The 15,224-nt window shown below is 38.0% G+C and overlaps 2 protein-coding genes across 4 annotated transcripts in view; both read left to right on the top strand.

Moving 5' to 3' along the window:
• Positions 1–15,224, top strand: part of LOC139135638 (ATP-binding cassette sub-family C member 8-like) — a 94,406-nt gene that overhangs the window by 44,439 nt on the left and 34,743 nt on the right. For 2 of the 3 annotated variants that reach the window (XM_070703140.1, XM_070703137.1), the window contains exon 1: positions 14,034–14,646. The exons of the other annotated variant lie outside the window; for it this stretch is intronic. In XM_070703140.1, coding sequence (XP_070559241.1) covers positions 14,068–14,646 — 579 coding nt within the window. In that variant the 5' untranslated portion in view covers positions 14,034–14,067. Of the gene's footprint in view, positions 1–14,033; positions 14,647–15,224 lie in introns of those variants that run through there. 3 annotated transcript variants of the gene reach the window in all.
• On the top strand, positions 5,509–13,514 carry LOC139135644 (ATP-binding cassette sub-family C member 8-like). The gene is made up of 9 exons (XM_070703148.1): positions 5,509–5,645; positions 6,188–6,299; positions 6,796–6,926; positions 7,359–7,437; positions 7,731–7,839; positions 8,275–8,378; positions 9,267–9,400; positions 10,071–10,133; positions 11,872–13,514. Exons 2-9 carry the CDS (start codon positions 6,209–6,211, stop codon positions 12,007–12,009), a joined length of 849 nt encoding a protein of 282 aa, XP_070559249.1. The 5' UTR covers positions 5,509–5,645; positions 6,188–6,208; the 3' UTR covers positions 12,010–13,514.

Raw genomic sequence — 15,224 nt, 5'->3', positions numbered from 1 at the left:
ATGGGAAGATAGTTCGAGAGGGTGACCCGAAGGAAATACAAAAGCACGATCCAGAACTGTTTGCAGCCTGGGGAAGAACTTCCAGTACGTTTTCGGAGTCTGACCGGGATACTGGAAAGGAAGATGACCGCGTCCTTGTCGTCGAAGAGGAAGTTATCACCAGCAAAGAAAACAAGGAACGAGTACTCGGCAAAGGTAGCTCATTGGCTGTCGACTCAGCCCTGCTCAGTCGAATGTGTTGACGGAAATCCACTAGGTATTTGTATCGATGGAATACAGTCAGCCTGATATCAGATAAAAATCAGCAACAGGTGTTTCTTTTCATCGCCCGGATATATGTAGGCTTGGTCATTTTTCGGGACAAGATGTCTTGAATCATTTTAATTTGAATGGTGGCGGTTATCATGCTGATAGGCGTTGTTTAAAAACGGGCGTACAATACTCTGCCAAGGTTTTGAATATAATCATAAAGCTAAGGTTCAGTTTAAAACAAGCGATAAAAACAAAATTTCACAGAGTATCGGTGAACATATGAAATAAAACTTGCGCTATTGCGAGGGGGTCAGCCAGCACAAACCATGTATCTAGGCTAATCCCCTGAACGCGGAAAATTTCCGCGTTACCGAATTAATGGCTTATGATTCCACAGAGAGTAAATAAACTACCGATCAAACAGGACAAAAGATAACAATGTTTGTGAATATGACATCACCCGTGATATTTGTAGAGTAATCACCGATTGACAGTCAGTTCACACCTCAAGTAAGGTATCTTTTCATATGGTAATGATTTCGAACCTACAGCGTTTGTGCCGGCGAATCTTGGCATGTGCGACCGAAACTTCCTTGTCTACTCCGTCTCATCATATGCTGTATTCTTGCAGATGCCCTCGGCAAACTGATTGAAGAGGAGGAGAGATACACAGGTTCAGTGTCATGGAGGATTTACAGGACATACGCGAGAGCGATAAAGTATTCACTTGCTGCGTTGACTTTATTGTTGCTGACAGCGCAGTCTTCGACTTCGATGGCCTGTAATTTCTGGTTGTCTGCTTGGTCTGGAGCAGGACTTGAGATAATGAACAAAACGCAGGTAAAGTATATGTATTCACTGATGTTACTGAACAATTTGTATATTAGTGAGCAATTTATAGTGCTCCCATCTGGTCTATTGTTGTAATATGCTGTAGGCTACGCTGCTGGACAAGTGTGTGCCATTGGTCTGTCTGGACATTTTGATTTCAGTACTATGGTGATAATTCTCTAAGAAAGAGTCTTGAACACGAAATGCAGAGCGATGTGATTGTCATGACATTAAGCGTCCGTCCAGAATGAATATTTTCTAGCACACAGTTTTGACCAAATTGGTTCCTGTCAGTGGTTAATTTTTACGATTGAATGTCTGTTCCACGCTATGGCGTTTTACTCAATCACTTCAGATAACTCCAAAATGTTGTACCATGGATGTTAACAAAGTTTTACATCCGTGGTTGTACCCACAATTATTTCAATTTTTCATAGATTTAAGAGTGTTTTGATGAAATGAGTGTTACAGATCACCAATCACCCATTGGATGTATTTCTGAACATTATTAGGTTACTACAATTCTTACATCCAGAATTTTTGGATGTTAGATTTCATTAAAACATTGGATTATTTTTCTGCAGGAAAATATCGAAGGAGAATCGATGTATTACCGTCGTGGTTACATTGTCCTGACGTTAACTTTCGTCGTCTTGCTGGTCGCTTTAGTGTTTTGGCATATCATAACTTCCATTTTCGCGGCGAAGCGCATTCACTTTGCCCTTCTACGTAATCTAGTCCGTGCACCAATTAGATTCTTCGATACAACCCCCGTTGGCCGCATCCTCAATCGCTTTTCCAATGACACCCAAGTTATCGATCAGGTAAGAGTCGTGCAAAATATTGTAAAAAATAGCTAGTAGGCAGCTGCATATTAGGCCTTTCACATACATGCATTTATCTGTCAAATCAAAAAGCACAAGGGAAGTTCACTTATATTGGCTTGCATATTGTCAATATTGCAAAACATTTTCTGATACTCTCGTACTCATAATTATCAGTCATTGCGAAAAAAAGGTTGACCAGAAAAGGTAATCCAAGCAGATACTGCCTTATCAAGGTTATCCACCTCTGTACGCGGTTTTGATCTCGCTGTTCGCCTATTGTAGAATTTTTACCGACAAAATTGTGATAAAATGTACAATGTTGACTCCTGTTTTGGATCCTCGCACAACTTTTGAACCCAATCAAGAAATTTTGATCCATCATTTTGTAGAAAGTTTCAATCGCCCACTTGCCAAATTGTAGACCTTTAACCAACCCACTCACTCTACCTCACCTCCACTCAACAGGAAATTGTAAAGTTCGCACCTTGTACTTTTAAATTGTAGTCTGAGTACTTATGCTAACCTTGTTTGGCGCATAGTTCCAACCGGGATATATACAACCGTAAATCAACGAACCCCTTATGAATTCAAAGGTACTTTTCTGCATCAGAGAGCTTAAGTATCTTTCCACTATGTCTTTTCATGGCCAACATCTTAAAACGTCTATTTCAGACAATCTGGGTGACTACTCTTGACTTCCTGTATACGACATGGCTGTGTTTGTTTGTTCTGATTGTCAACACCATTGTGACGCCAGTGTTCATAGTAGTGGCGGCGCCCTTTCTTATGGTTTACTATTTCATTAAAAAATACTATGTAACCACATCAAGGTAAGAAATTGAAAATTCTTTCAGGAGCCTTCCACTATAATGCATTTTCATCCTAAAAGTGTCTCATGTGTGTTAGTAACATCGGCATTGGCACACTGTCAAATTCTGCTGTAACTCTTCATGGAGCTTAATACAGAGGTGAAATAGTGTTAAGGTTGAATGTGCCTAGAGGACTGATATTTGGACTCTCATTGTTTTCAAAACAGTTCTGAAAAGTTCTGGTCTGCCACTTGTGGGGTTTCACCTCAGGCTCTTGCAGTAAAACAAAATTCACAGTCATAGTTTTCCGTAAATCGAAAATATTATTTTCCTAATAGAGTTAACACAGTGATGGCGGCCGTTTTGAATTACAGATATCGGTAAAAGTTGACTAATTAAATTTGTTTCTCCTGTACCAAACTTTTTATTCTTCATTTGATAGGGGAATGGCTAAAGTTTTAGTGAGGAAAGTTTAAGCAAAAGTTTGAATCTCCCACTTTCGAGGCTCACACAATCTTCATTGGCAAACATTAGCCATCGTGTTGGAGTATTAGAATATTTTCATTTGAATTTCAAAGAGAGACACCACAACCTTTTCCTTCTGACAAGATCACGGTAATGCATCCCTTGGGACGGGTGCCCAAACCAGCAAGCCAGCATTGGGGAACCTTTGGAATTCAAATGATTTCCTCAGAGTTTTATCCTTGCGTTCGGTTTTGCGGATGCATGTATGAGACAAGGTCAATGCATTTTAATCACGATGGTGCATAACGTACACACATAATGCTCTGATATTCTGTTATTAGGGACTTCCGATGCTGTAAACAATAGAACAGCAAGTTGTGGTATCTGCGCAGGACATCAATATTCTAAAATATCAGTCTCAAACGTTACAGCCACGACTCATCTTGGTTTCTTTCTAGGTTTTTGACAACAGCATTGAGCTTCATAGCTGGTACGGCTTTCGGAATCTCAAAATTTGACTATACCGCCGGTTACAGTTTTACGGTCTCCCTTTCTCTAAGTGTTAGGCAAGGCATCCCTTTGAAATAGAGAACCAAAATGTCCTGTTACTGACATTGGATTGACGTGAGTGTCGTTTCTTCATGCATCTATCCACAGGGAACTACAGAGGTTATATAGCATCACCAAATCCCCGACATTGGCTCACTTCTCAGAGACGTTAGGAGGACTGTCCACCATCAGGGCGTACGGGTATGGCATGTGTTAATGCTATTCGCGCATACTCTCACGATTAAGAAACCGTCGCCGCTGGTAGACATTCGTTACAGCCATCGGAGATTGATGCGAAGTGCAGACACATTTCATCGGATGTGTAAAAAAGGACATTTTTTCGATTATTCTTTCATCGTATACATGCTATATACACGTACTATATGTACACCTCTACCTGATGTAAATGAGTACGTGTCTGCATGAGTTAGTACAGCGCCACTAGTGTTGGACTTTCACTGCTGAGAATCTCGTGGTATGTGACGAGATGAAAGTTTGATTTGCAAACTGCTTCAGTTTTCTAAATGTTCCTCATTGATATTTTTAAGTATTTGACCGCAGTGAATATTGAAGTCGAGAAAACTTAATATGTATACTCTCTTTCATTTTAAGCAGTACATTTTGCAATGTTTCTCTATGAAAATTTACCCAAATTTGCTCAGGTGAAAATTAGAGAAGACACTGTCGCTAACTAATCTTATTATTAAGCATAGTTCCAAGTTATGTTTTTTTCGTTCTAGAAATGGCGTTTGAATTTAATAAGTTAAGTTTCCCCGGTACTGTCTTTTTCTAAAATTTCTGTAGGGATGAAAATCGATTCAGAAAACGATTGTTGGAAACCAAGGACACTAATAATGTGTCGCTGCTCTGTTCCTTATGCGGTTACCGATGGTTGTCTATCCGTCTGGTGAGTGTCAAAAGTCATGTAGACGTCTTTTGACGAAATAACGTGTAACTTAGTGGAAAGAGGGCACTACATTAATTGTACACGAGCAAACAAGAGCTTTTGCAGCACCATCTGTACTCCTCTTTTCAAAGCAATATTGAATCCAATCTTGCCTAGGATCACTTCGGCGCAGGTATTAGTAATCACGGATAGAACTAAATTTGTCTGACATAAAGAATCTGATGTATCGAACACAAGGTTTGTCAATGAAGTTTATGTTGTGTAAATTAGGCTAACTCGAATTGACCTTCATTTACGCAAAATAAATTAAATACATAACAGTATCAATAATTGACATTTTGATGATTGCGACGATTCACTTCTCATTAGACAGACACGGAGGCTTGGCATTGTTACCTTACATTTTGCTTTAATTTCTGTTCTGCAGAGAGATCTGATGTCGCGTGACATGCAAAGACTGCTGTTTGCATCCTTCTTTGTTTTCGTGATGTTTGTTAATTAAATTCAAATTTCCTTCTTCCTTCATAATTTTCAACCATGGTCACTGAGTTGCAATATATTTACTTTTCTAATTATTAACAATAAAGTTTGTGTTAACGCGGTTCTTCGAATAGGGCACTAGGTAGGTAGGTCGGGATATAATTTAAATTCTATTTCCTTATAGATACTAATCTTCACCCACAAAAAGCGAAAACATTGTTATCATCGTCAATCATCTTCATAAGATTCTGCTGACGTACAGTTTAAAGTTTAGAGCCAACCCTTTTGAATAGGGTTTCGTGGCCTTATACTGTCCGAAGTACTTATTTTCCTCTCCCCTGTTGACAACAACCCCAAATACTTGTTCCACAATACGTACATTAAAGCGCATCACCTGACATTCCTTTACAGGGATTCCTTGGAGCAATAATAATCTTAATTTCTGCCCTAACATCATTAATCAGCTGCACAGTCGGCGCTATCCCACCGAACTGGGTAGGATTAGCTCTAACATATGCTATTTCGGTGAGTGTACTTCCGCGCTGCCTAATGTAGCCCAGATGCCATATGCAACCAAATCTATGTTAACGCCCACTTATCCGCGACAAATCTTCGCTGGCGAAGGTCAAATAGTACTGAAGGCACTCCTTGTCTGGAAATTCCAATTCCAATTAAGGCTTGCGGTAACCAAGATTGTCATACTTAAGAATGGTAGCATGTTGAGGATATTGTAAATTATAGTTTACATTCTGTTATTCATTCGATTATATTTTAGCAAAGATAAAGACCATGATGAACAGTTTGATTGACACATTGATGACGATTATGATACCAATGGCCACCATGACTACGTTTTGAGTCACGAAGATTGACAAGTAATACTCATCATTTACACCTTTAATCATCATAATTTGTTTCCGTCATAGCATGTTTGCCGTTTGCTCACTTAAAAAGAATGTGTAGTCATCTGTTTCGTTCAGCGTAACTGGATCTAAATGCGTCATTCAATGTGACCGGACCTAAATAAATGCGTCCTCCGTGATGGTTTCTTGCCATTTCTTTCAAAGCTTTGCGGACAATTAAATTGGATGGTTCAAATGTTTGCTGAATTTGAGATGAATATGAATGCAGTAGAAAGAGTGGAGCACTATACAAGGATAAAAACTGAGGAATATAGAGGTAACTGCAGATTATTTTTATAAATACCCTTCTGTGTCTGTCTGGCTCTCCAACACTCGTTCTGTTATCACTGCATCCATGCATAGAATAGATGATAGAAAAACTGTTTATGCTTCATCTGATGATGGTTTTCTACGTATGCTTTGAACCAACAACGTTAAAGCCAAATGTTGCTGGAGATCAGCTTGTATTTTATTGTACATAAAAGAGATACGCATATATCAAAGTTATCAGATAGAGTTTGTAGAGGGCATGCTCTGATATATCCAATGCTCGATTGTCAATGATCACCTTTCGTCAAATAAAAGATGAAAATGTTAAGTTGAAGCAAAATGAATTTATGAGTCGACAAGTGTCAGCTACTGTCGAAGCACTGTATTTATATTTACTAATTCAAAGATGACATGTTTTGACGAAAAATATCGAAATAAAGGTAATGATTGATTTTATTATGTAACATCAGCAGTGCTCTTTATCTCGTTTATTACAAATATAGGAACGTACACTCCTCGACCTAGCTGGCCGGACAAAGGTAATATCAAATTTGAAGATGTTTCGGTGAGATATGGCAATGAGTTAGAACCTGTCCTAGAGGATGTTACTGTGCATTTTAAAGCAGGCGAAAAGGTAAATAAGTGGAATATATATTTTCAAATAATGTTGCCTTTCGTAGACCATTTTTTATTTCTTAATTTTACTCTACATTGGCAAATATAAGAGCTGTGCATTAACAGTTTTAATTCGAAGATCAAGATGACTCGAAAGACTTGTAAATTCACTTGGCGCGTTCTAAACTTAATTATAGACATTATCTCACATAAATGCATGTTTGTATTTTACTCGCAATTACACATACCAACACACAAGCTTTTAGGAGAATGTGGACAGATGTTTGTCACTGCGCCTGGGCAATTCTATGTTTACTACAGCTATATGGGAGTTCTGTATCACTGATTAGACTTTTTTTACTTTAAAATCCTGTGAGACCGATATGCTGTAATATATATGAATTTGCATTTCCTTCCTAAAATGTTGCTTATACTATTATGTTTTACAAAGATCGGAATTTGCGGCAGAACAGGCAGTGGAAAATCTTCACTTACTTTAGCACTTTTCAGGATGATCGACTCATACAAAGGTAAGAGAAAGCACTCAAAATAAGAGTTCTGAATAGTGGATAGATAAATTTAGATATAAACTCAAAGCACTTCAAGGGAGAAAGGTTTGTAGCTATGTATAAAAAATCCCTGCACAGAACTCTAATTACTCCTCAGGTCACTGATGATGATTGTTGCTAAATACTGACTGTATCAAACGAACTTCACTGTTGCCCGACAATATTCTGATTATTCAGATCTAGTGATGTCATACCTTTATTCTGTGTATTTCTGCCTTTCTGGCATGGTTTTTATGACAACTGTTTTATTTCAGGGCGCATAGTAATTGATGATGTGGATATCAGTCGCGTGCCTTTGTTAACTTTGCGTACGCGGCTGGCCATCATACCACAGGACCCAGTACTGTTCTCTGGAACTATTAAGTAAGTTGTAGTTGTGAAGTTTTGAAATATCCCAATTATTATTTAAGTGCTCTTGACGTTTCTTTCACATATATGGATTGTGTTTTTGAGGAAAGCGAGTCGGTTACTGTAGTCACTTCGTTCAAATGCTTTGACACGGACTTTTCAAAATCGTACTGTACATTTCCATAGAAACTATTTTTTAAAGTCACGAATGAGAGGAACCGTTCTCGCTTCTACATAATATAAGATTTCACTCTTAAGTGCTCATTTGATATGCATATCAGAAGATACACAAAAATCGATACCACCTCTGCATGCTTTCCGATGCAATACCGTTTTATGTTCGCGGTATTAGGTCCTGAAACGCACATTCTATATATTTATACACATGCCTACAAGAGTACCATACCAGGCTCAACATTTTGACTTTATGTTAATTATCGTTTATGTAAGGTTCAATCTCGACCCAGAAAGCACAAAAGACGATGTCGAACTGTGGGAAGCTTTAGAAATAGCTCAGTTGAAAGAAATCGTCGCTGAACTTCCCGGTCAATTGGGTAGGTATATAATAGATAGAGACTTCGCGTATTGATTTATCACCTTAGAGATTGTGTGGTATCCCTTCTAGAGAAGAAGAGAGAACGAATTTTTCCAAATGTTTGTCAAAAGTCTTTTTAGAAATCTTCTTTAATTTGGATTTTAATTTATTTAGAGGAATTGATTATCAAATGTCGAAATGATGACGAAATTTGGATGAGTGAACATTCAGCTAAATTCACCTAATTTACAAGATTCTCCAAAATGCTGGTGTATTAGTTTTCAAAGTTTATTGATAAGTTCCAAAGGGTGATGTGGATTAATTGATTTGCAAAAATTCCTATGAATTTGTGGATTTGTAGGGCAATTTTCTCATTTCTGGTCAAAATATAATGTTTAAGTAAAATTCCAGCCGAACAGTTTCCAAATTTACTTTTTACTGGTTCGCATGTCAGAGTGTTTTCTGTTTTGTGCAAATTACGATGAAATTTGGTACAATATTATATCTGTTTCAGTTATGTCTATCTTTAATTTTAAATGCCAAGGACTTGTAAAGTTCAAAAATCTTTCTGAGTACGCTTTATAACGTTTTTCATCAGTACAGCATATGTAACATCGGAGCCATCAAAGTCTTTCTTTGACCGATGAATTTTATTATTTTTGATAGTTTAGGCAAAAAATTATTTATAGAAAATGAACACACGTTGAAAATTTGTTCGTAAGGTTGTTCCAAGTATTGTTACTCATCAAATCTTTTGAAATTTAAATGAAATGAGTGTTTGATAAAGACAGAATTCACACTCATTTCAGTAGATTGTGATCAAAAAATGGAAGCCCAGTGACATTGGCACTATTTCTTAAAACTTCCATGGCAACTGGGCTGTATGTGTTGGTCGTCTCGTTCGCAGAAGCGGATATTATTGAGGCTGGTGAAAATTTCAGCGTTGGTCAGAGACAGCTTTTCTGCCTTGCAAGGGCGTTCCTTAAGAATGCTAAGATCCTTATCATGGACGAAGCCACGGCATCAATAGATGTCAAGACGGTACGTTTAAACGCCATGGCTTACCATTGACAACATAGTGGCAGCGACTTTAAAAAAGCAGAATTACAACGAAGGAATACATAAGTTCGTGGTGTTTGATATCCGTATAATATTTGGACTTGAACCGCCTTTCAACAATGCTGCCGTCTTTCTGCGCAGGCAGACATTAAAAACTGATAGTCTACACCATAAGGTCGCTTAGAGTGACGCAGGGGTTTGTCATCATTACCCGTTCTATTGCAAATTTAAGATATGAGCTATCTTTTAATGGTACGGTATAGGTTAAAATTTGTGGAATAATTACTCATGTTTTGCTAAAAGAAGCTAACATACTAGTCATGATTTAATAACAGCGCATTTGTTTTGAATTAGACAACCGTCTGACTCAAATTAACTGATTTTTGAAATTCAAAATGGCAGAACTCTTTAAAGAATCCGATGAGAAAGTGACTGTCATATTTTCATTAAAACTAACCGTTGAATACTATACACCTCAGCATTTTTCCAAATAAATCTACATACCTAGATCAGCAAAGAACATACAATTTTGAAAATCTCCCCTATAGCTCTTTACCGAGGAGCTTGAATGTTAATATTTCATACGATCGTCTCCCGTTCGTAAAATAAACAATGATAGAAAATATCTTGATTTTGCATTTCTCTGTTATAGGATACTATTATACAGCAAGTTCTCTCAACAGTCTTCGCTGACAAGACAGTACTGACAATCGCTGTGAGTAATTCATACATTCTACCAAAACTTTACAAAAGTTGAAAATATGAAAAGGAAATGCAACTGATCGCATTGCACCCTACTCCTTAATTTGTCTGTCAATTTCAAGAAATTTAAATGTTACATAATTGTAGCGGTTGGGTAATCTACAATGATTCCATTCAAAGGAAGCTGTAAACATTTTCTAATAGCTGTTTTACTATGTTTAGAGATACCTACATCTTGAAAACGAATGCACAGTTACCTATCATGCCATCCAAATCCAAAACACGAACTGTAAACCTAGATCTGCATTGTCAAGAAAGTTTTAAATGGCAGCAATTAGTAAATGCATTTAACACGACAAAAGATAGAAAATCATTAGCAGAAAGATATGTTTATCCGTCGATAACCTTGACATATGCTGAAAAGTGTGACTATTTTATGCTCGACACCTGACACGCTGCACCTTGATTGGTTTGCCATAACACGGGGTAGTAGCATTCTGCTCGAAAACATAGTCTGTACCTCCACAGGTAATTCTCAAACATATAGGCCCAATCCGATTAAAATAAAATGTAGAAATAGCGACGTTGCCACTTTTGTCTTGCCTTTGCTGTTTTTGCTAGCTGATAGTTGCCTCTCAACATCTGATCCGCTACAATAGAAGATGTCGTTGAAATTTTGTACCCCGCAGGAGCCAAACAGCTTGCATTATACCACAGTTTGTTGCAGGCATATTACTTTACCCTCGCTATCTCTGTATAGTATTTCAACTAAAACAGTTTATATATCTTAATTACCCTCTCTAATCCACGTCATTAATCCATATATAAGAAGAGGTGGTTGTAAAAATCTTGCCCATTGGTCGGCCGTTCTGGCAGATTTGCAAGATTTGAACGTGGTCTCCTATTCCAATGGGTTGCAATTGCAAACGAGAACAGCAAAGAACAAGCAAATGTGAAACATCACCGATTCTAGATTGATGTAGGCAATGTTTGCTGATTTCAAATGAGACACAGCTTATTGATATCAAAACTGGTGAGACAGGGATATACATCCAAAAGACTCGTGAGGACTTTCAAAAAGTTTTACGGTCGATGTGATGATATTGTGGCCAAATATGACACCTCGGTCACTCAAATGATTAGCGACAGCATTCCCGGCTTTGACTTACTAGAGTGATTCACATACTGTATCACTTCATACAATTGGGACCAATCCTGACGGGCGTAGCATGCTAGCAGGGTATGCTTACCCATTCCGGACACCTGGTACCACCACTAACTATCAGTGGTTCAGGATGGTCCTACTTAAATTTGTAAATCTCAAATGTCCCATGGCCCTGGTAATGTATTGCCTTGAATGAAAGTGATTATTGGACCAGTTTAATGTCATAATACCAACCTAACATCAAAACCAACGGAAATATCTTAAGGTAAGCAGGGGCTGTTTTAAAAGAAGGCATGTTTTAATCAGGTCAACATGGAAGGCTGTATCAAGTCAGGTATTCAAGCCGTAAGTATTGCGTTATCGTTCAAGGGTAAACGCAAAAGCGCAATTTCGGTAAGCACGTTTGAGAGAAAGGTATGTAGCCGTTGCAAGGCCAGTGGCAATCTACTCAAATAGGAGGTATATATGACTGATCCGTTTCAAGTAAGTCATACGTTAAGATTAGTCGATAGCTCGCGGTACAACCACACTTCAGTCGATGTCTTGGCTATCGTCGTTTGATAATCAACATTTTTTTTATCTCTAGCATCGCATGTCAACTATACTTGACTCGGACAATGTCTTGGTGCTGAGTGAAGGGAGAGTCGTCGAGTTTGGTTCGCCGGAGAAATTGAAGAATCAGGAAGGAAGCATGTTTGCTGCGTTGGTCAAGGGACATTATTAGAGTCATCTAACAACGCTCACATCGTCTGGATGAAAATGAAACTATTTTCGGCATATGACGACATATCTGTAATAGATTTCCCAGTGCCTTAATTATGTTTCAATGCTTTCATAGTCTATACTGAATTAAATATGCAGAAATCAGTTAGCACGCGCCTAGTGGCAATAGTCAAATGGAACTTTTTGCATTATTTGTTCATACATGCAGTTGTCCCATGTAGAAAACTGTTTGGAAACAGATGTAATGTTACCTGTGAAATTAATGTAAATGAATATAATCAATTACACTGTCATCCAAATAATAGTAAAAGATGATTTTGATATTCCCCGTGGCAATGTTTCTGTCTGCCTTTTGAGCTTCCAGGAGAACTTACTGGCATCTTTATCGGTACAAAGGACACTCTACAATCGCAAATTGCCAAGAAAGCAGAGACTAGCTTAACTAGGATTTTGGTAATTTGAATGTATTTACATATTGACTATGTGGAACATTCCACTTTGGGACAGCGGCTGCTCCCTGCCCTCGCCCGCAGGCTACGGCCCCTACAATATCTGTTTAAAATGTGATAATAAAACAAAACGACTGACTTAAGGTGACAGCAATGCCAGGCCAACAAGACGAAAACTACACGTATAACTAAAAAGACGATAGGTTTGTCCTTAGTTTCCGAGAGTAGTGGGCCGGAGCAACCTTTGTCTTGATAATGGGAAGTTGGTAACAATTCCATATGAATAAGTCTTCAAAGTTTGTAGTGCGAGTACTATCCAAGGTTATTTCTTGAAAGGTCATCATTTATGATACAGTCGTCACTTGTTAACGGGTACTTTGATTACAATTCCTCGGAGATAAAGTCCTCTTTATTAATTTGGTCTGCGATTAAACATACTGCGATACAGATGGAGTTTAATGATTGAGGATGAGTCCCATTGGTTAAAACAGACAAGCTGTCTAGGCTACCATCTTTATTACAAAAGGTCATGAAATGAGTCAATCAGTAATTAATCGACAGGATGTTGCCATGCATTTTTACATCCTATTATTATGATAACACTGACGATTATCCTCTGTACCGTATTTCATTAAGTTTGATGCAGTGCTTCTGGACATTCACCCTAAACACAAAAAATATCATTATCTATATGCAAATGAGCAAGTAATTTAAACGATACCGCCAAGTGTCATGAAATTGTATTTACAACACTGTGAGATCAACATCTGTAGACAGTTTCATCAATTTCGATGCAGTATTTGTGGACACACTATAATTATGAAAATTCATTCGTAAGTGCATGACTGAACACGTATCAAATCAAAAGTTGTAATGCTTTTGTCTTGTACCATAATTTTGTATTCATAGCATCATCACTTGAATGACATAAATCATTTCATTCACAATTGGTGGGTTTCACTTGGATATAATCTCATGAGTTTAGGAGTAGACAATTACGTCTTATTCAGTGGTTTGATGAAAAATGAAATATTTTTCGTAAGATGTGTTAAAATTGCTGAAAAAATAAATCCGTTGCTATTGCCGAAAACTGACTTTTGGAGAAGAAATGTACGCTTCTTCACTTACTCGTACAGTGTATACGAGGCGATTTTTTATATTCATTCAGACAACCCCTATATATGATCTTATTGTCTACGCTCCAGTGAACTAAAAATGGCACAGCCGAGAGCCGGTACCCTCTGCCAGAAATTTTCTCCCGCTCTCTCTAATTTGAAATTTCTTCCCCGCCAACTGTAAAAATTGACTTTTGTTCCTCGCCCAGAGATTAGTTTTTAAATTTGCCTGCTCGCTGTATCTGCGCAGGAACACCCTTTAGCACAAACAGCTTCGTTGGCTGCACCTTCAGAATGCCAGTGTATCGCTGCTTAACATTAGACATAGAGGACTTGGGTAATATGAGCGCCCTCGAGCGACAGATGTTCTGGTCTTATCAAGGCCAGAAATCTGACCTCTGCCGAAGCACATATATCAATATATGTATATATATATATATATATATTTCGATACATACCCTACACTCACAATGCAACCTAAATACATAGGCTGCAATGGCATCGCCTGAGCACACGCCCTGGTTTTTGGATGGGGGCGATAATGCTACTCACTGTCGCCAAAGTCAGCGGAGTCTCGATATTTTCTATTGTGGAATACATTTGTGCTTTTCCCTTCTCCTGTGTACAGTGCTGATCATATTCGGCTATTTCGCAAGGTTACGAAGCTATTCATGGGACTTCCGATTACCCTATCCGGGACACAAAAGAAAATGGTTATTGTCCATTCTCTTGAATTTAGTGTTACTCTGTGGTGTTGGTGAAGGTATTTTAACAGATCTGACCAGAAACCCTGAAACACAACCTCACCTGTATGTACCTCAGCTGTGTGCACTGCTCTCTGGACTGATAAGTTTGGTGTACTATAACTACCTGGAATATTGGAATCGACCTCATTTGACCTGGTTGTTGGTTGTGTACTGGCCTATCGCTATTGCTACTGACGTTGTAAGATTAATCAAACAAACAGATGAAGTTGGATTTGACCCTTCAATTATGAGACTTTACATCGTTGTTTCGTGCGTTGTAATATACACATGCTTACTCTTCTTAGAATGTAACGTGGTGAGAACGAAGGTAAGATTCTACGTTCTTCTCCGTGTGATCGTGTATTTAAAATTTCGAAAAATTGACTGAATTACTGGAGACATTTTTGGTTATAAGCCAGCGTACCAAATAGTAAAATATTAGCGAGTAGTATAATCACTTTTGAATTGAGTGAACCTCAGTTCCATATAATATATTACACATTTGGAACTAATTGGGATAATTGGATTTTCATATTTTTAAAATTTCTCAAAAGTATTAGGTGCTAAGTAGCTGACTGTTGCAATATTACAAATTACTAATAAAAATAACTGTGTAACTTAAAAGGGAAAGCAGATGAGCTTACATTTGCAGATCAAACATATATTACTTCACCATTCAATTATCCCAAATTAGCTCCAATCGTGTTACATGAAGATTCCTTGTACGTAATTTAAGGTTTAATTGTTAATATGTTCATAATATTGCAATTTTTTGTAAAGTTGTGTGTAATTTACATATAACCCATAAAAGTTGGGGGGAGCAGGAGAGTACCCCTCGCCTCACCTCGCCTCGCCTTGCAGGCTACGGCACTGCCATGCATGCCAGTCATCCTACCTGCAAACAAC

The sequence above is a fragment of the Ptychodera flava genome, chromosome 6 (assembly GCF_041260155.1).
Source record: "Ptychodera flava strain L36383 chromosome 6, AS_Pfla_20210202, whole genome shotgun sequence".
NCBI classification, from domain to species: Eukaryota; Metazoa; Hemichordata; class Enteropneusta; family Ptychoderidae; genus Ptychodera; species Ptychodera flava.
This window is presented reverse-complemented; position numbering and strand designations above follow the sequence as displayed.